At 43.6% G+C, this 21,304-nt stretch overlaps 1 protein-coding gene across 1 annotated transcript in view; it reads right to left on the bottom strand.

Annotated features, from left to right (window-relative positions):
• Positions 1-1,062: 1,062 nt before the first annotated feature.
• pacrg (PARK2 co-regulated) overlaps positions 1,063-21,304 on the bottom strand; it is a 173,220-nt gene continuing 152,978 nt past the window's right edge. The window contains exon 5 of the mRNA XM_008306857.1: positions 1,063-1,476. Within this exon, the coding sequence (XP_008305079.1) occupies positions 1,316-1,476 (161 nt within the window). The 3' untranslated portion in view covers positions 1,063-1,315. The remainder of the gene's footprint in view (positions 1,477-21,304) is intronic.

Genomic DNA, 21,304 nt, shown 5'->3' on the forward strand with positions numbered 1-21,304 from the left:
TGAGAATAGATTTCTCCGCAGGCCTGTAAAGTTGCTTTAGCTGGAGACATGACTTACAATAAGAGAGGGTGCAAGTGTCCTTGTGAGTTTCAGAAATCAATTACACTATGTTTCCCCTGTGGGTCACAGTGCTGTATATGTATATGTGTCCGTGTGTGTGTGTGTGTGTGTGTGTGTGTGTGTGTGTGATACATGGCTGCATAACTTCCACTGATGAAGTTTAAACTGCGACTTTATTGCAGTAGAGAATAAAGAACCTTCAATCAGCACAGCGTGAGGACACAAATTTGGTTAAAGATTCCTACTGAATTACTGGCTGGACCGGATAAACAAAGAACGTTGTTGTGCACAAACACACAAACCAATAAAGCCGCATTCACACCGAGCATTCACACACATCACTGTAGGGTATTAAAGTTCAAAGTATGTTAACCAAACATGTGTGTGTATGAGTGAGCATTTGTCTGGAGGAATGCTGTCAGTCGTCATTCCTGTGCGTCGTTCTCGGCGTGTGCAGACAGGCTGTGTCTCCAGCTGGGTCTGTGACAGAATGGGTACAGTAGTACAATATAATACAAAACAGCACCGCAGTTGCCACATCACTGAAATAATTTTTTTTACCAACCTCTCAAACAGCATTAGCAACTTTCCAAATAAAATCTCACCAGCGGAAAGACAACGGCTTTTCAGATGCTCACTGTTTCGGGACTGGAAAATAAGTATTTAAATATTTATATTCCCAAATATCTTACATTATGTGAGACTCACTCACGCTTGAAAGCTGGCTGTAAAAATATGTAATAAAAAATGCAGCTGGACTGGTGGACGTTTTCCTTTTTCCGCCCTAAAAGCTTGTGAGTGTGCAGCGAAATCTACTCCAACTGACACAAATCTAAGCTGGCTGTAGCTTGTTTTCTCTGTGAAGAAGTGAAGAACAAAGTTTATAGTCAAGATTTAAGCATCACTTGGAGGGGGGTGGGTAGGAATGTTTGACAGTCAAAACACAGATTTTGGGTGAAGTTTCACTTAAAATCAACAGAATTTTTAATGTTTTCATACATTTTGAAAGAAGATTTGAAACACAAGACAGTACACACCAAGGATTTCTTCTCAGCTTTGAAAAAAAATCACTAAAGAAGCTAAAAAAAACTAAACCAAAACAAAACAATACTTGGATACAGTTTTAAACATGCTGGTATATTTAATGAGGCAAATTTCCGTGAGATGGATAAAGATAAAGGTTTAGTTTAGAGGTGGGAAGAAGATGAAGAAGGACCGATGAAAAGTCTGTGCAATGTCAGGCTGACTGCCCCCTTCAGTTTTTAATGCAGGACTCATAGGTAGGTACCATGTACTTGATGTTTATGAAGGCATCTTCTCCTCCGTAGCGCTCAAACATCTGCAGCGTCTCCTGGATCAGCTCACCAATGTTCTCTCTCTTCCGCTGACTGTAGTCGATGCCATCTCCGAGGTTTTCTAGGGATGAGGAGGGACACAGAGGCAGACAGAATGAGAAAAACAAAGATAACTGATATTCTAGCACAGTCTGGGTCATCGCAGACTGTGAGGTCGATGTCAGTGCTCACAAAGCACCACCTGTGGCCGACACCGCAACGCTCGGCTCCAGACTGAGTCGGCAAATGCCACCCTTCCATCTGACTTCAAACCCAGTGGACAGACTGAATTTAATTTACTCTTCTTATGCTGCGGCCTGTTGGGACTGAACGCAGAAGAGTTTTTAACTGTTCAGCTGAAAGTTTAATGAGGCAGCCTGCAGAGAGGAGAGCAGCGTAGAGGACACATGAGTTAGTGACAGCTCTGCTGTTGCACAATGCTGCACTGATGCACACGAGGCATGAGCAGTGATCTGGAGTCATGCTTCACAGGTAGAAGTGTGTGTGCTTGTTTGCGTTGCTGTGTGTGTGTGTGTGTGTGTGTGTGTGTGTGTGTGTGTGTGTGTGTAAGTCAAAGTCAACACGATAAAAATGTTCAATAATGCAAAGGAGCCGGTTTGCTTTTACAGGTAGGAACAGGTGTGATCAATGGCAATTTGACTCAGAAAGAATAATACACTTGTGGCCAATCAAAAGACAGCGATAAAGCTGCAGAGCCCCCCCTCCCCTGGGACACACACACACACACACACACACACACACACACACAAAGAAAGTGCAGCAAAACACACAACAGAGTTTAGCGTGCTGGGGGATCTTGTTATCGAGAAAACATTCCTGAGGTGTCCAGCCTCCGCTCCTGCCTTCTTCTTCCCTTTCACCAACAGGCACACTTAAACACACACACACACACACACACACACACACACACACACACACAGATGGTGACTTTATCAGCACACAGCAAACTGCCAATCTCATACCACTGCACTGGTGGTTGAAAGCACTTTTCAGAGGAATGAGGTGCACACACACAGACATCCAAGTTTGTCGCAAAATAGCTCAACTAAAATATCCTGGAGAGAAAGTGTAGATTTTTTTTATTTTATTATTATTTCTGGAGGCTACAAAATGAAACTAAGAAAAGCAAACCGGTCATTTAAGTTAGAAGTACAAACTCAAAGTGATACCCCACAATAGATTTGGATCCAGAAGAGAAGAGAAGAGAAGAGAAGAGAAGAGAAGAGAAGAGAAGAGAAGAGAAGAGAAGAGAAGAGAAGAGAAGAGAAGCATCAAATGTACATGTGCTGTGAAAAATTAACAGCATCACTTAAAGGAAGACCTGACAGCCTCTTCTTTCACTCCTAATTAGACCTGAAGAGGGAAGGGGACATTAAACCTCACGACCATTTCCTCCAAACACGCCATCCTTTATTCTCTCTCGGTCTTTTTTTTCCTAATCTCTCATCTTCCCCTACAAACTCACCCCTCCCGTCTTTCTCCTCGCCTTTCCACCCATCCATGGCCTCCTCATTAAAACACAAAGAGAGCCAGTCCCATAAAGTGGGCTGTTAAGCAGTAACACGTCTATGATCTCAGTCTGCTGCACTTGCTTTCTGCCCGGGACTCAGTCATTTTACATGAAAGCAATTTCTCCAGCCATGATTTGACCGCTGGTTAGCCTGGGCACATCGTAACTTTTACAGCTTCGGCTTTATTTAGCAGCTATTTACTGTTTTTCCCTTTAGAGAAACAACAACAATAACTGCTCACACTAAGGAATGCAGCCTTCAAGGAATGCAGCCCTTTAAGAAAAGATCTTGTTCGTATCTAAACTCGGGTTGTGTTTTATTCTTGGGCTAGCCCACAACACAGGCATTTGCACCCTACTAGTTAGAAAAAAAAATCCTAAATAGCATCTTCATTGCAGCCATCTGAGCAATAAAAGAAAAAAAAAATCAGGGGGGAATGAGGACAACAGTAGGCTGTGATGTGTGTGAGCAGGAGAGCAGTTGAAAAGCAAAGAAATAAAGTGACAGGAGTCAGTCGGGTCACTCTCAGTCTGCTTCAGCTGCGTGGGGGGAGAGTCGCCCCCCAGCCAAAGCCAGCCCAGAGGGAGCGCTTGGCCTTCAACACAGAGAAGCCAGGGAGCTGGGGGAAGAGGTGTGGCCTGGGAACCAGGCGAAGCTCAGACCAGTTTACGGAGGCCTGGAGGGGGGAGCACGGAGGTCCCGCATGGAGGGAATTGTTGCTGTTGCTATACTGAGCCTTTCAGCCCATCCGACTGCATTTCTTCTGCTGAGCTGTTGGGAGGCCAGTGGCATCAAAAGGAAGAGGGGCAGAGGAATTTGCAATGATTCTCAATATTTAAAGAGCAGGAAAAACAGGGGGGTGAAGTGTGTTTAAGGAGAGATGGAGGGAAAAAGGGGAGGGATGGTGTTAAAAGCTGCCTCTGCAAATGTCCCTCAGCAAAATAACTTCTCTTTCTTGCTCTTTTTCTTCTTTTTTTTCCACACCCTGTGTTTTTTTTTTCTCTCTCTCTCTCTCTCTCTCTTTTCTTCTTTCTGCTTTTTGCAATATCTGCAACCCTGGGCAGCAAGAAAAAGAGAGAGAGAGAAAAAATCTTTAAAAACAATCATAATAAAAACTCCCGCCTTGTGAACAGAAGGAAAAGGGGCCCGAGCAGGAGCAGGCTGTCTGTTCCTTGGAGGAAGAGGAAGGGTCGATACAGACGCAAACGGGGGAGGATTCTCACAGCGATGGCATTTGCTACACAGAAGGTGGAGGAAGAAGAAGGAAGGTGGCACAGAAAGGGTGCTTTGTTTCTGGCTTTTATGCTAAATCCCCAGGATTGGGGGCTCTTTAGCACATGAAATAGGTGAGGGATGGAAGAGGTGAGTGAGTGTCTATCTATCTATCTGGCTTTCCGGCTCTGCTGTGATTTCTTTCAAACCACAGCAGACCAACTCTAAACTACATACAACAACAGCTGCAGCCTTCCTCCTCCTCCTCCACCTCCTTTTTTCTCTTCCACCCTGCTCTTTCTCCATCCCTCATTCCCCACGGTCCTAAACAACCTGTCTTTCCATATCAAGCTGAAGACAAGCTGTCACAGATGGAGGCAGTGCTCGCTGTGTTTCTACAAACTGCCTCCAAATGTACAGACAGAAGACTTCAGGGGCATATTTACTGCCGGCAAACTGGGTCTAATGGATGATTAGCGGACCTCCTTATTGCTTCAACTTGTTCCTCCCCTCTGAAGCTGTAGCAGACCTGCGCTGTAACCCCCGTCTGAAGGTTTCTGACTGAGGTTAGCATGCATTATGTGTATGTTGTGAGGTTATAATCCCTTTTCCTGCCAGGCACTGGATGACACACACGCTGCAGCGGCTTTGGAAAAGTTTAGCTCAAAATTCCAGAGCTGATCCAACATAACATCAACCCACCTGCTTTTGTTTCTAATCAACTTAACCCTGATTGAGGAGGTTCCTTACAAAAGCAGCTTACAGAGGGAGGGTCCCCCCAACACAATAGCTCTTTGATCACAGCAGCCAGATGCAGACGATAACCAATGAATGCAAGAGACCTGTTTTGTTTTTGTTAGTCTGTTTGGCATTATTGGAATAGGGAAATGGAAAAATGCAGGTTATGAGTGAAGTGGAACAGCTTGAATTCCAGGAATACTTTGGCCATGACTGCACAACTCAGGGTGTTATGTGTTGTCATTTTTTCTTTTCCCCAACCTGACAGCCATCTACATTAGCATGAAGGATAGATGTTACAGGATGTGTCAGAAAAGTTCCAGGACTGGTGTCACAAAAGCTATATTTCAAATCCAAACTACAAACTACAAGTTTTCCGCTTCAAAGAGACTACACGTTCCCAGCCTTCTCTGCCACACCGCCATGCATTCCTGGAAGGATTCTTCCGGCATCCTCCGTAGCTCCGTCATCACAGCCATCTTGACGTCGTCCACGTCTTCAAACTGGGTCCCCTTGATGACCCCCTTGAGCTTGGGGAAGAGGAAAAAGTCCCATGGAGCCAGGTGGGGTGAGTAGGGAGGTTGCTCCAGTACGGCGATGTTCTTCTCAGCCAGGAACTGTGGGATGCTCAGGGCGCTGTGAGCAGGTTGTCATGGTGAAGCAGCCTCCACTGGTCCTGCTTCAACTATCATCTCTTCTCGCGCACTGAACGAAGCCAAGGCCGCAGGATCTCTTTGTAGACGTGTTGGTTGATCTCCTGAAGGGGAAAACTCGTAGTTTGTACTTTGGGTTTGAAATACCTTTTGTGACACCAGTCGTGGAACTTTTCTGACACACCTCGTATGTTTTGCATGAACATATTTTCATTTAGTAGTTTTCATAAACAAACAGGACTTGTACACCAATCAGCCATAACATCAAAACCATCTGAAAAACGTCCTGGGGTGTCATGAACTAGGACTTGGGCAGTGGAAAAGTTTGGTTCTGTGGATGGTGGTGTGAGGCCTCCATATAACTAAGTTTCCTAACATGCATCCCACAAATGCTCATTCAGATTGATATATGGGGGATTTGGAGCATGACTTAACAACTTGAACTCTTGGCCGTGTTCCGTGATCGATTACTGAGCAGTTTTGGGATTGTGGTGGGGCAAACTATCCTGCTAGAGACCATGACTGGGTATGTGTTATCTGTTATAAGATGATCAGTGTCCTTTACTTAACCTGTCAGTGGTTTTTATGGTTAATGTTGTGTTAAAACAGATAGGCTAATTTATCAGAGTTAACTTAAATGCAAGAGTTTTGGACAAATTCTTGCAGAGGTGTTCATGATACTAACCATTTGTGAACTCCGGATTGATTCCATTGTTCTGGGAAAGGCTGAGAACAATCCTCTATCCTCCCATGATTTGATTCAGGGTGTGCACAGAGAGGAAGGGTTGTTCACAGACTGGACGCTTGTCAATGTGTTTGACCAACCCAGTCTCACGGCAATTTATGAAATAGTCATGAAATTTAATCTATTGTTTCGTGTCCTGGACCACGATTTGCCGACTTTTTCGTGTTCCCCAGCATGAAATTCAAACCAATACATTTCAATTGGACTTATGTTTCGTGTCAGGGACACATTTTTTCCCCGATTAGACAGCGCATATACTGGGATGTTTTTGTCGTTCTTTTCTTCCAACAGTCAGGCATTAACCAATTCTACTGTTACGGCCCGTCTAGACTAATAACTATAGAGATCACTATACAGATGTGTGACCCACACTGACCAACGTTAACATTCTATAAACACATGTGTATAAGCTTTGTATTCATTCAAATAGAAAAGACAAGAATATATTCAGGCAGAGAGAAGCTGTTCTGAGATCACTCTGAAAGTGATCCCACCGATATCGCTCATAGCTATGATGGTATATTTGTGGTAAAATAGAAGTGCTTTTGCTGTGTTTAGGCTACATGCTCGTTGTTACTTTCATTTCTCTGTAAACGAATACAGCTCTGAAAAAACACATGCAGGAAAACGGTGACCGGAACATGTCCTGTGATCGCAGCAATGGATAATCTGACTGTTGTAACTGAGAGGGCAGCAGAGGGGAAAATATCTGTCGCTTTGTGAAGCTTTTAACTAGCTCGTCAAGGCTGGCTCCATTAGCTACTAGCCTAGCTTAGCTGCTGTAGCAGCTGGTGCTGCTGCTTCTTCTTCTATTGATTTGGCGGTTGGCATCCAACGCTCAGGTGCAGTAACGCCACCTACTGTATACATAAAAACATTACAGACTGTGTAGGATGGATTTCTTCCAGGTCTACGGCGAGGCTGCGCGCCAATGCTAACATGGTTGCGTTAGCAACGAGCACTAATTTCCCCCAAACACTGCCAGTGTAATAAAAACACAAAAAATACCACAATATGATGTACTCTTTTACACTTATTTTATACTACACATATTATACTTTAACAGCAGCACATTTGTCAGTGGGCAACAAGGTGGTGCAGTTGGTAGCACTGTTGCCTCGCAGCCAGAAGGTTCACATCTCAGTGGGGGCACCGGGATCTTTCTGCGTGGAGTTTCCTTGTTCTCCCCGTGCAGCGTGGGTTCTCTCCGGGTTCTCCGGCTTCCTCCCACACAGTCCAAAAACAGGTTAAGGTTATTTGGTGATTCTAAATTGTCTGTAGGTGTGAATGTGACTGTGCCTGGCGACCTGTCCAGGCTGTCCCCTGCCTTCACCCTAAGTCGGTGGGGATAGGCTCCACCCCCACGACCCTAAGCGGTGTAGCCTATAGATGATGGATGGATGGATGGATGGATGGATGGATGGATGGACATTTGTCATTACCTGAATCCGTTTATTTTAGTTCATTAATACAAAAACACACGCCTAGTTATAAACCCCAAGAAGAACTAGATATTTCATGGCGTGACCAATCACGATGCATGCCAACCGCCAAATCAATAGAAAAAGAAGCAGCAGCCGCTGCAGCAGCAGCAAGGCTAGCCTAGTAGCTAATGGAGCCAGGCTTGACGAGCTAGTTAAAAGCTTCACAAAACTACAGATATTTTCCCCTCTGCTGCCCTCTCAGTTACAACAGTCAGACTATCCATCACTGCGATCACAGGACACGTTCTGGTCGCTGTTCTCCTGCATGTGTCCTTCTTCAAATTGTGTTCCAGGACACGAAAGAATAGATTAAGTTTTGTGACTATTTCACAAATTGCCTTGAGACTGGGTTGGTTTGACAGAGAGGCAGAGAGAGAGAGTGGGGTTCAGCTGTCTAATTTGATTTGATTTGACCCATTTTAAATAGCAAATGAATTTTAAAAAATCAGCAATGTTGAGACAGAAATAAATCAGTGTATGGGAAACGCTGCCCTCATACCTCTGCACTCTTTTTCAAACATTATCGGAAACCTCCAGGAATTTAGTCAGTTCTTGGACTGATAGTGGCCAGTTGGAAAATGTTGGCATAATGTCCAATCCTACAATTAATCTTTAAAGTTTAGGCAGTTGTTGTGTATCAGGTGAAAATCTAGAAGGGCTGTTGAGACCTCGAGACTACAGTGTACTTAATTCAGTCTAACATTTTAATTACATCTTGACAAAAGCTACAAGAATAAGAAGATACAGAAATACTGAGGGTCATGTTCATACTTTTGCATCCTCATTTAGATCTTTTGGATATTTTTATTATTTTTTTTTCCACACAAATCAGGCCATAAGGACAGGGAGAGAGAGGAGCACATGTGTGACAGAGGGTGTGTAGGTTTTCAGGAAGGAGGTGGTGGGGAGTGGATGAGACCACTGGAGGAGGTCTGTGCTTAACAGCATGGCTCTAATTAAAAGGGCCTCACAGTTGGGCGCCAGGCAGGCTTCTCATAAAGAGACTCACACTCTGGCAGGGAGGTGGGAGAGACCAGGTGTGTGTGTGTGTGTGTGTGTGTGTGTGAGAGAGAGGGAGAGCATGTGTTTGTGTGTGTGGCTAACCACAGGTGTCTCTGAAGGGAAGGCAGGAAGACAAAGTGGAGGAGAGTATCCTAACAGAGTGCATGTGCATGTTAGTGTAATTGGATATACTGCCTTAGTGTACACATACAGACACATACATGTGGAGAGACAATAAGCGTGCTTAAGTAATTACATGTAGCAAAAACAGAAAGGGGTAGAGAGCAAGCGGGAAACGTGCTTTATGTCAGGGAGAAAATATTCTGGCCCTTTAGTTAGAAAAATAACAAATAACACAAATAATTTACATTTTAAAGCTTAATATATATGTGGACGCAATATCTGTAAGTAATTATAAATATTTAGGGAAGGAAGAATGGAGGGAAAGTACAGAGACTCATAAAATGGAAACACTCAAGTAAATGAATGACCAATATGAAATAATTTAGGTAAAGTACAATAGTTCTACCTCTGCCTCAAACACTCCTCTCTTCCCCTCACTGGTTCCTCTCTGCCAGTGTCCCCAGCCCCCGTACCCCCTAATGGATTAGCAAGAGGCTGATGGACAGCACACACACACACACACACACACACACACACACACACACACACACACACACACACACAACTACCTGGAGCCCATTCACACTTTGTAGCTTTTCCATCACAATCTTTGTGTGTAATCAATAACAACATTTCAGCTTAACACAGCTCGCCCCAATGAGGGCTGCAGCTGCAGTCACATCACATTACACACACAGACACACACATGCACATCCACATGAGATTGCGAGCAGACAGGTAAAACAATAGGCTTATGGCCAGCAGTAGTTTATTAAACCTCCAACCCTTACACCAGGCATCATCTGACTGCTCATGCTTACTGAAGTCTAACCTTTGCTGTAGGTCAGTGATCTCATTTTCCATGTGTTCATCCAGCCTAGCAGTGTTCGGTCTATTGGCTAGTCGCAGCACAGTACCACTTCAACCCGGTGAAAGTCGGACATCAGCAAAGAGGTACGCCAGGTGGAAGAAAATGTGTCAAGGTCAGACAGCACAGCAGAAAGTAAGACTGGAAGAATGTGTAGACAAGGTTGAGACAAAGACGTAACCTGCTGAGGATGCTCCTGAGCTGAACAAGGGCTAAAGCTGTTAGATTCCTATCGATCTGGGTCCCACTGGCTTACTAGTCTACATCTGTACGTAGGTATACAGGAATTGAATTCCAATTACACACTTCCGCTGAAATCACGCCGAGTCTTTGGCTAATCTTTCCTTGGAAATCCCAGGCTGTGGGGGGGATTCAAAGCCCTGCTGAGGTAAGGTGAGAGAATCACTCTTCCACACATCACAAAACACTCATTTTGCTCATTTCTTTTTCAATTAGCCAACTAGACATAGCCATGACCGAGAGCAATATCAGTTTGCACCATTTAGTCATGCTTTTAATGCACAAAGAGGGCTCATCTTTGATGATGGATCAATGCTATTTTCCAAGCTGTTACCATGTCCATTATTGTTTCAATTACCACCACTCAGATAATGGTTATCCCCGTCTCATCTTATCCAATTGGAGCATGATACATGCACCTCTGAATCAGCTCCAGTATGCTTGTCACAGGTTTAAAGGAAAGAGTCATCTCATGTTATGTTCACTGCTACATCACACTGATGGCTTCGATGGGCAGCCAGATTTTAATTATTTTCAAATTAGATTCCACATTGTTCAGGGTCCACAAGTGTGAGTCGTGACAAATGATCCCCGTGGCCTGCTGTAGCATAGGTTTTAATCCATCCAGAATATACAGAAATAAAACTTTTTATCACAAGCTTTGGCTGGACAGGGGGTCATGCATAACTCAGCACTGCCTACAGACTCAGACCACAGAGCAACAGCAAATCTACATTCTGAATTCAAGTGCACTCCAAGAGGCTGCAGCTGCTAAGGCTTCAATAATATAGAGGTTCACCATGAAATCTTGGCATTCTCATGGACGAGGCATGCCCAACACACCATTTCCTCTCTATTTTCTCCCAAGAGATATTGTAGTCAGGGATTATGGGATAACAAAAGAAAACTACTGTGGCGCAGCACACACTGGTTCTGTCACTTGCAAGTTAAAGGTTTTAAAAATAAATACTAACGTGATTATAAACTGCTGCAACTGTAGCTGCAGCCTGACTTCTGTAGAAGATGTAAAATATATAATGTAGGGAAATTAAAAGAAATCAAAGCTTTTAACAGCGCACACAGAGGACCCGCCCTTTACCCACTCTGCATGTCTGTGTCTCTCCCTGGCTGGGAGGAGAGTGTCAGTGCTGTCAGGTGTGAGTCAATGCTGTCAGATGCGATCTCATTACACCAGCTTACCTCAAGGTTAGCAGTGGGCTGCTGGCTAGGCACAAAATCGATCTGCACCAGGGACAGGCGTTAAAGGCCACCGCAGTGCGCACACCCGGACACACGCCAAACAAGCACTGCGCTTTGAAATGCAAAGGCCCACTAATACAGGCGTGGGCACGTAACATACATACACAAAGCTTGGAGAACGCTCTATAGAGTATAAGCCCTTGTGAAATGGTGCAGATTAACATATTAATATATTGCAGCGAATCACGATGTCTTTACACTTTTTAATGCAACAACGCTTCACTGGGAACCATATCTGGTTCGTCTTCTGTAATCTTTTTTTGCTTTTTTTTTTTTTTTTTTTATACAGATACTGAAAACTCCCTTATCATCCTGACAAAACAAACACATTTTGAATCATTTCTAGCACTTCAAACATGGTCCCGAAACACCAAGGGAAAAACTTGTACAAATATCTCACATCATACATATTATCTGACGTTACCTGTGGCCCACAGGTTACGTCAGATAATAACATCCTTGACAGCAAAGTCCTCTAATGATGTTGTCTCTTGTTATATAAAGTAAAAAGAAAAGTTGACTCAGATCTGGTAGCAGGGAAGCCGTCTTCTAAGATGCAACTTGTTTGACAGAAATCCAATAAACATTGACAAGTTTTCGTATCTTTCAATCCGTGACATCATCAAAGTTTCACTCTGAGTTCAAAGGAGATGTCCACCTCTACATGTGTTCATCTGGAAATGTCAGAATTCGTCAGATCTGAGCGTAGAAACTTCAAATTAATGGCAGTGACAAGCAACAAGTAAACAACAGGGAATATTTTAATTCCTACTCAGGGTGGTTTGTGATTTCAGTAGCAGAAAGTACTAACGAAGAAATTAATATTAATAGGAAACAGCTTGGCTCCTGTACCTTTGCTCTGGTAGCAGGTGTCCCTACGTGGGGGATACCGGCGCTGCGCTACGGCTAGCCGCCATCCCTTTCTCTCATTTACACATATTAATGGGTATGGAGAGCATATGTTTAAGTTGACTTTTGTTTTTGTTTTTTAATATTTACTTTCCTCTGGAAAAAGAGGTTATTGAATAAAACATAGAGCACAGCTTGGACACAGTGTGGCTACTCTGTTTCATTAACACCTCCGCTGTGCAAGCCTGGATGCACAAATAGTTTATTTATCCTCATATTACAATCTAAATACTGTACATAAACAGATTAGTGCAATATTGGGTTGATGCCCTGTGATGACATCTTGTAGGATCCATAAAATCAGGCGAGGGAAATTGGAGGAGTTTGCTAATGGATGACTTTCTAGGTGTTGCTTTTTGTTAAATTTAATTTGATCTTTATTTTATTCCCTGCTGGCCGTGTTGTTTGTGAATATAAAGTAAGTAGAGTCGCTCCATTGACTGAATCGTGGTTTTTCTGCTACTGAGTTTAGCGCGATGAAAATATTATGATTAATGCATTCTAGAGGACACTTCTAGAGGACTAAAAGATTGCCTTAATCTCTTAATAGTGACAATATTATTTAGCATTTAGAAGCATGTAATGAAAGGAATTGCCACTCCTGCCTCAAGGCCAGCGAAAGAACATCAACTATTTAACTATAGTTTTGGGAAATGCCACAGTTAGTCAGCATAAGCATGATGCCAATGCTGAAAATGTGCCGACATCCATGTTTTTAACCAGCACGTTTCTTTTTTTCTTGTTTTACTTCAATATAATAAATGTTTTTCTTCAGTATTGTGTAATTGTCAGTTCTTTTTGACTGTAGTCACTGGTCAGCTGCACTCAGTGGTCCAGTGTTGGACAGTACGGCTCGGTTCAGTTTAAAAGTTTCTAATGTTTTGAACGAATGGGAGTACTATTTATGACAAAGTACAAAGGTTTGGTTTGTGCACTGTGTATATTTTGGATGGCAGCACAACACAATGAGACTCTTTTACTTCTGTTTGCGTCTCTCTGTGCTCACATATATTGTATTTTAAAACAGACAAATTCCTAACTAAGCTGTCATGTACATATTTTTGTCTGTTTGTTTCTGTTGTCAGACAACAGAACAAGTATGAAATAGTGACGGACACGCACCTGATTAAGACTATACGTTAACTAGCAGCTGCCTTGCTGCTCTGTGCCACTGAAGTCCTGATTTTAAAACCATTGTTCCACAAACTCACCAAACACAAGTTAAAGATGATGGCTGTGCTCTAAATTCAGCTGTATTTTCCTAAAATTTGAAGTTTCTAACAAAATCAGAGAGAAATTAAACAATCAGAAAAAATAAGTTGCTTTGGATGCTGTGTAAAATGTCCACGTTGCATCAAACCTTTTGACTTTGTTAAGGTACAAGTTACTTAAAAAATAAGCCCTCTTTTTTTAAAAATGTATTTTAATAATTGATGAAATGATCATTTTGCTTTGCAATTAGTGAAGAAATGTATTGTTTAATCAAATATTCAGTAAAATAGTGATCGATTAATCGATAGAAAAACACTTGTGAGTGGCAGCCCTCGGTAGTATTACGTGATGAATGTTTTCTTTTGGGCAATAAACAGAATTAATCACAGAAAAGAGTTCAAATGAACAGATCAAGAAGGTGTTATCAAACAAGTCAATGTCAGGTCTCACAAGACATCTAAAAAATATGAAGAAATGGATGAAACAGTCTGCGGAAGGTGGAATGACCTCAGCAACAAAGTGAGGAATGGAATCAGAGGAATCATTCTCATAAAGACAGCACTTGTCCAGAAAGAAGCTCATGTGGGCTTCAGGTGGAAAAGCTGACAATAGAGAGAAAACGAAAAGAGAAGAATAGAGAGGAAGAGTGACAGCGAGAGAGGAGGTCGGGCGGCGCAGCGAATTCAAAGAGCACTTCCATTTGTCCTCTTCAGTCGGCACAAGACGACCATTTGAAGTGACATACTAATTTAAGCCAGTGACAAATCAAAGTCTATCATTGATATTACCTTAAAGTGTGGTTAGGATCCTCTCTGCACTTCACATTTTTGCAAGTCATTGAAGGGAATGTGATTGTAGTTTAAACATCAAAAGAAAAAGGTGTGTTTTAGCTCCTCAGACGCACTGTATTATCTGCCCGCACCTAAAACAGTGTCATTACCGCACCGTGTGAAAACAACGGCACACATACACACACACACACACACACGCACACACCTACACACACACACACACACACACACACACGTACGTTTATGCCCATACACAGTGATGGGCTATGTGCCTGGCTAATAAAATCACTTTAGTCTTCATAACTACTTTAGCCTTGGAAGCTGCCATCAATGGAAGGACAAACGCACACACACACACACACTCATGCACAGGAACGAACAGTGAGCAGTCCAGCCCTTCCATTAGCCTAATGAAGTGGCTCCCTAAGATGGATGACATGACATCACCTCCACCACCAATCACAATATCACCCCTAAAAAACCTTCCACTAAAAGCCCCACCCCATCCCCTGATTCACCGCCCCCTGCCCCCCCCCCAAAAGCTTACTGCACCAAATGGACGATGAGCATTCCAGGGCCCATTCAGCCCACTCACAACACTTTTATTGGTCTAGTTATTTATCTCTTTAATGCAATTGGCTGGAGTGGATGCCTATGGATGTAGAGAGCTAGTAAATCACAGCGGGCTTGGGTAGCGGCATGATTAAAAGAACTTTGGCTCAACAATGACAATGGCACCAAGCGGACGGTATGACGCCCATTCAGAGCAGAAACAAGGAGGGAGAGGCGACAAGAAGCTCGAGGGCAGCAGATACTGCAGGACACTGATGAGGAAGAATGAGAGCATGTCCACACAAATACATAAATATGAAAATACATTTTCCGTTTTGACAGAAAATCAAGTTCTTCCGCCACTGAAAAATGAACAGGCTCTCTATTAAGTAGATAAATATGTCAAAGAGAGCTTTTCAGGATGCTGACGTGATATACAGATCTGTCATGTGATATCAGCTGTTGCCCAGTGATAAAGGTTTAGCAACCTTGACCTGCTGGTGCTCTCAGGTTGTCACGCTTGCTCTGGTGACAAACAGCACTTTGAAAATGTCCAGAAATGCTGTCAAGCTCATGATTCAAATTCCCTTTCACATAAAGGTGGAGTACACAAGTCAGATTCAAAACACTTTTTGCTCAATTCAGCTAATATCCCCTCGCCGTCTGCTAGCTGTCCACAGCCTGGCTCTGCAAATGGGAAACAAATTTAATGGCTTGGACCAATCCATACTTCACTAATCCTGGGCAGGTCTGTGCTCTTGCATGGATGATGGGGAGAGAATGGAGGGAAAGCTGGTTGGGGGAAGAAAGACGCAAGAGGGACAGTAAATCTGGACATTTAAATATGCTAAGTCGCTACATATCAACAATCTTTGTCCAGAATCACAGACTCCATCTTTAAAGAGATTTATGCTTTTCTAACATTTCAGGCATCAAATTTCAACACTAAACTATCTCAAAAATGATATTATGGACGCATGTGTCTGTGTAGATCTTTACTCATCCAGGTCATGGTAATCCAAAGAGTTTCAGTAGATGACACAGTAGAAGACTTCTCTTTTCACTTCTGCAACTAAAGAACCAATAAGAGAAGTCCAGCTGCCTTTGATAAAAGCTCTTAGGATTACTATAGTGAGAAAACAATGTTTTTTACATTATTGTAGGCATGACTGAAAATGCTTCCTGGTTGTGCAGACATAGTCTAGTCCCCCTTCTCTGCTCTTCACCTGCTAACTCCCAGAAGGACAAAGAAAAGTGTTTATGGTGGAAGGATGCAGGTACAGGCATCCATAAACAGTCAGTGTTTTATGGGCAGCGGCGAGGCCCAGGGGTCTGTCAAGGTTTACGAGCGCTCAGGCCCCTTTAAAGGAGGAGTGTTTAAGTGTGGTATTTACATAAAACAGGCCAAGGTGTCTGTCTTAAGCAGACCTCACCTCAGTACGGACATGTTCAACGTGTTTCACAGGTTGATAATCAGAGACCGACATGTCAACCAGAGTAAAAACTTCTCTGTTTGTGGATCTGAATTCTAATTATACATCCTGTTAAGACAAATACTGTGATGCAATGCAACATTTTTAGTTACATTTTGTTCTATACCTTAGCAGATGTCCATACAGTACATCTCCAAAGCCTATATTCTATTAAAAGCATAAACTGTGATCCCGTATCTCTTTGTAGCACAAGCACATGCTATTAAGCACACACAGTCTCACTCAGTTCCAATGTCAATTTGGCCTCTATCATCATTGGACTTTCCACTGGCCAGCACTTTGTGCCTTCTGCCAGCGCTGTCCCTTTTTTCGCCAGCTTTTATTTATTTATTTTCGCTCCTCTTACTCCACAGAAAAAAAAAGGGGGGGATGTGACTAATGAAAACACAATAATTGCGATGGAAAACAGGCTTAACAGCACAACTGCCCAACAGGACTGTGCACATGTTTGTGTGCAGGCGAAGGTTTGTATTTGTGTGTATCACCTCTACAGTATGTTTACTTATTATTAGCAGATGTCCCTGCCCACCAGGCAAGGTGCCGTCCAAACAGAAACAGAAGGGAGAGTTGAGGAGGGATGGGAGGATGCAGAGAGGGTGGAGGGTTGAGGGGTACCGAGATGTGCTGGGACAGCAGTACCACCCCGATGTGAGTCATAGGACACAATGTCAGCAGCCATCCAACATCACACACTGACTTATTACACTGGAGGAGAGGAGGCGACAACAGTAGCCATGATCAAGGAGAATGGAAAAGGCACATCAGTGATGGACAGACAGACAGGATGCAGTCAGCATCAGCAGTTATGGTGGTGGCACAAGTTTAACTCTACATCCTGCAGTGATGGTGGCACAACTACATTTAAATGTTCACAAATGTAACTACAAGAGAGCAAATATTTTCATGCCAAGCTTTTACTTTTTTTTTTCTAAAGTGATTGCTGACATACACATTTTAAGAGGAGACAGGAAATATGACCATGTAGGGTAAAGGAGGTGGTCAGGGTGGATGGATGGGTCAAGAAAATGGATGAATCTTACACAGGAGACTGTCCTTCATTTCTTTTCTTAGTGCCTGTCAATATTGCTTTCTTTGAATGCCAAATATCATTTTCTATAACTGCCACCAGGTGCCTAAATATATTCAAACATTTTTGGCTCTGCCAGTAAAAGTTGTTGAATTGGAGCAACTTCAGTACAACCTTCAAATGATGCACTGAAGTTGCATCAGTTTGGAAAAATTGGAAATATAAATCTTAANGCATCAGTTTGGAAAAATTGGAAATATAAATCTTAATTGCACATCTTGCAGTTAAAGCAGGTGTGTTTAACAACATTTGAACAGAGATTTGTTAAACTGTCTTGTTAAGATGCTTGTGGTTTTGTTTCTAGACTCAGGATTCAAACAATACACAAAGTGAATTTTTAGCAGTTCACTTAAAGACCCAGATGTAAGACATTTTTTATGGTATTTAAACAAACATTAAATACACAACATAACGCACAACAGACTTTGGTTGAGATCAGGCTGGTTTGAGGGTCTGAATGGACATACCGACACAAATAAGGTACTGGGCTGATTTAGTAAATCATCTAACTGTTGCCATCCATTCAGAGTCAGTGTCACACTTCACATTTATTCAAATGAACAATTATACTGAGTTAACTTAAACCAGACTGTACACACAGTGGGACCTCTATTAACTTCTTCTATAGATTCAGTAATGGCATACTGATGCCACAGTGTGCAACACCCACTAACAGAGAGCCTAATTATCACAGCTTCTTCAAAAAAGAAAAAAAAAAAAATCACCACCTGGTGTGTTGATAGAGGAGACAATTTCACAAGACATGCCATAACTGTCTCAGGTGGGAAGCAAAATGAATTTCCATGATGCAGCTGATTTTCAGAAAAGATGCTTGTGTTTATTTAATTATGCAATCATCTTACATCCTGTCCCTGCTGAGACTGTTCACATGCTGGAGCACTAAATGATAGAAACATACAACTTATAGCATTTAGTTTTGACACCTTTGTGTCGGATTTTGCTTGAAGATTTGCTGAACTTTACAACAAAAATACTCTTTTTTTGTTATATCTTGACATCTTAAATCTGTCTCTAAAGGTTAGGAGGCTGTGTGTGTTTGGATATTTGCGCATATGTATGCGTGATAGTGTGTTTGATTTGATTAGGGCTCTGAGATTCGAATTATTTCAGTGTTTTGTACTCCCACAACAGACACCTTCATGTCACATCCATACATCACCACGCAATTTCAACACAATAAACATCCCCAGATAAGCACTGTATTTGTCAGGGGATATGTTGGCAGGTTTTATTCATAAGATGTGTGCATGCATTGCATGTACAACATGACTAGCTGAAGCTTCTGGGTTTTTCCCATTAGAAGCTGATGTTTGTGTCCATGTAGTACCTGGGCTAAGCACTGTCCCCTGGCCAAGTGGAGAGCAGAACCATTAGGTCTGCAGAGAAGCGACCATTTATTTGGCTCTTTTCTGGCTGTGGCTGTATTATCTGCCATGATGCTATTTGTCTGAGACCAGCCAAGCCGCCAATGTGTCCGGATGGGGAGGGTGAAGTGGGGGGGGGGGGGGGGGGGGAGGGGGGGGGGGGGGGGAGATGAATGATGGGCTCCGAGACACGGCCAGTTTTGCTTCGCTGACAAACTGGGGCATGGGCTGGAGGGATGAGGAGAAAGAAAACAAAGAGAAAGAGCTGGGGTGGAGGAAGGGGCAGGGAATGAGCGCGTATGGGACACACTGCGGTAGTCGGTCCGCCAGAGGACACAATTTACGGCACCTGTTGGATGTGATTGATCAGAGGAGGAGGCGAGCGGGTAATGGTCTGTGGTACGCTGTGTGACACGGGATGAAGTGATGGGATAGAGGAGAGGGTTAAACCAGACACAGAGAGAAAAATGGAGTGTGTGAGGGAATGAGAGGGATATAGGTGAAGGAGGATAATAAAGACAGAGTGCAGGGAAGGAGGAAAAAGAAAGAGAAAGGGACCGAGATATATAAGACGTAGTAAGAGAGTAGGAGATGAATAAAGAGAAAAGGTCATTGGCGCAGGAATGTGTGAGGAAAAGAGACAGAGGGAATATATATTTGTCCCCTGATGGGAGAGTGTTAGGAGTCCATCTGGGGAGAAATGAGATCAGTAGCTGACTTGGTGGTAGAGGAAGACTTTGCTGCCCTGAAGCTTACACACCGACTCAACACCCTCTCCTCCGTCTCCCTGCTTCACTCTCTGGTCTCACACATCCTGCAGCGCATATAATCTGCTGGACAATTCTGTGCATGCGTTCAGGTTTGTGTTTGTGTGCGCACCTGGACACCCGCAAAGTCTTATTACCCAGCCTCCTGTCCCACTGCACCTCTCCATCAAACGACTCGGGCAGTCTCTCCCGCTTGCCTCTCCTCACTATCTTTTTCTCGCCGTCCCAGCTGAGACCACAGAGGAACCTCCTCACAGAATCACCCACTAAATCATCTGTCCACCAAACACTCTTACTGTAAGCTTTCATTTCCAATCAAAACACACACAGAACAGAGGCGGTGCACGTATACGTGTACATGTTTGGTCTGTTTTATCTGCACTTATCAACACAAATGCATTTGCACTTATTTATCTAAAAAGTACACAATTCAGAGTTAGAAACTGTAAAAGCAAAACAAATTGTCAGATTTCCAACATCCTTATGGTCCTTGAACTAATCATCTTTAACATACTGTCAGAAAAACTGTCCAAATCTGAGGAGAAAATCATGTTTAAAATCACTTCATTAGACATTTAAATATTCTCTAAAAAATAAACACTTTAAACAAGATTCTGTTTAAAAAAAAAAAAACGTGGTCATGAGTGCAACTAAGAGACCAAACTGACTCAGCTGTGATCAATCATCACATGAAGAAAAAATAAATAAAAAAACTCAGTGACTTTTAGTTGCAGGTTGTGTTCACACAGAACAGACAGTAGACAGGTATGGTACTGACACCTGGTCAAGAAACTCAATGCAACATGTTCAAACACAGCACACAGAGGAAGAAGCTGCCAGATACATTCAGCATGGTGAAACTTCACTAACACCTAAAATAAATTCAACTTTTGCTTTATTTTTTGGCTGTTAGGGACAGACAGGATGGAGAACAAGGAAGACACGGGAGACAGAATCAGCTTTAATAGTTTATTTTACAAAAATGAGAATCAAACAAACACGGTATCAAAAGCACAACCAGAACCAGGAACACCTGGAAACTGATCATTTAATAAACAAATGTAAACGCAAAGAGCTAAATGCTGCGTGAACTGACAGCCAAGAAACAGATGCAGACACTGGCTGGTGAGCGAACCGGTAGAGACCCGCTGACGGGCCAGACAGTCGGAGCCACGGATCAACACTGAGGAGGCAACACAACATCTACAACAAGCTGGAACAACACAAGGCTGCGATTAGCGCAACAACTACTGACGGGGAGACAAACTTAGCTCAGTACGGAGAGCGAGTGTGAGGAAGCATCGGCTGGCGACGGAGGGAACCGGAGCGCAGCTGAACGGTGGAGGGAGGGCAGACAGGTGCGCTGCCGGATCCGGCTGCAGATCGCAGGAGGAGGAGGTGGGAGACGGTCGGTGAGGTGGGAGGTGGCCGGTGAGGTGGGAGGTGAGGTGGGAGATGGCCGGTGAGGTGGGAGACGGCCGGTGAGGTGGGAGGTGGCCGGTGAGGTGGGAGACGGCCGGTGAGGTGGGAGGTGGCCGGTGAGGTGGGAGACGGCCGGTGAGGTGGGAGGTGAGGTGGGAGATGGCCGGTGAGGTGGGAGACGGCCGGTGAGGTGGGAGACGGCCGGTGAGGTGGGAGGTGGCCGGTGAGCGGAGAAGCGTCGGGACTGGGAGCGGTCGACAGAAGATCCGATGCGTGGTACGACGGTGTGGCGTCTGAGCATAGTCTGACCGCTGCTGAAATCCTGGCTGACAGAAAAGTTACAGCTGGATCGGTCCAATCCCGAAGCATCAGTGTGCTGATTAGTAACCAGGTACACACACCTGTCTGCGGCTCCACCGCCAGGCGCGCTGAGGC

This window comes from Stegastes partitus, unplaced genomic scaffold (genome assembly GCF_000690725.1).
Source record: "Stegastes partitus isolate 25-593 unplaced genomic scaffold, Stegastes_partitus-1.0.2 Scaffold48, whole genome shotgun sequence".
Classification (NCBI taxonomy): Eukaryota; Metazoa; Chordata; class Actinopteri; family Pomacentridae; genus Stegastes; species Stegastes partitus.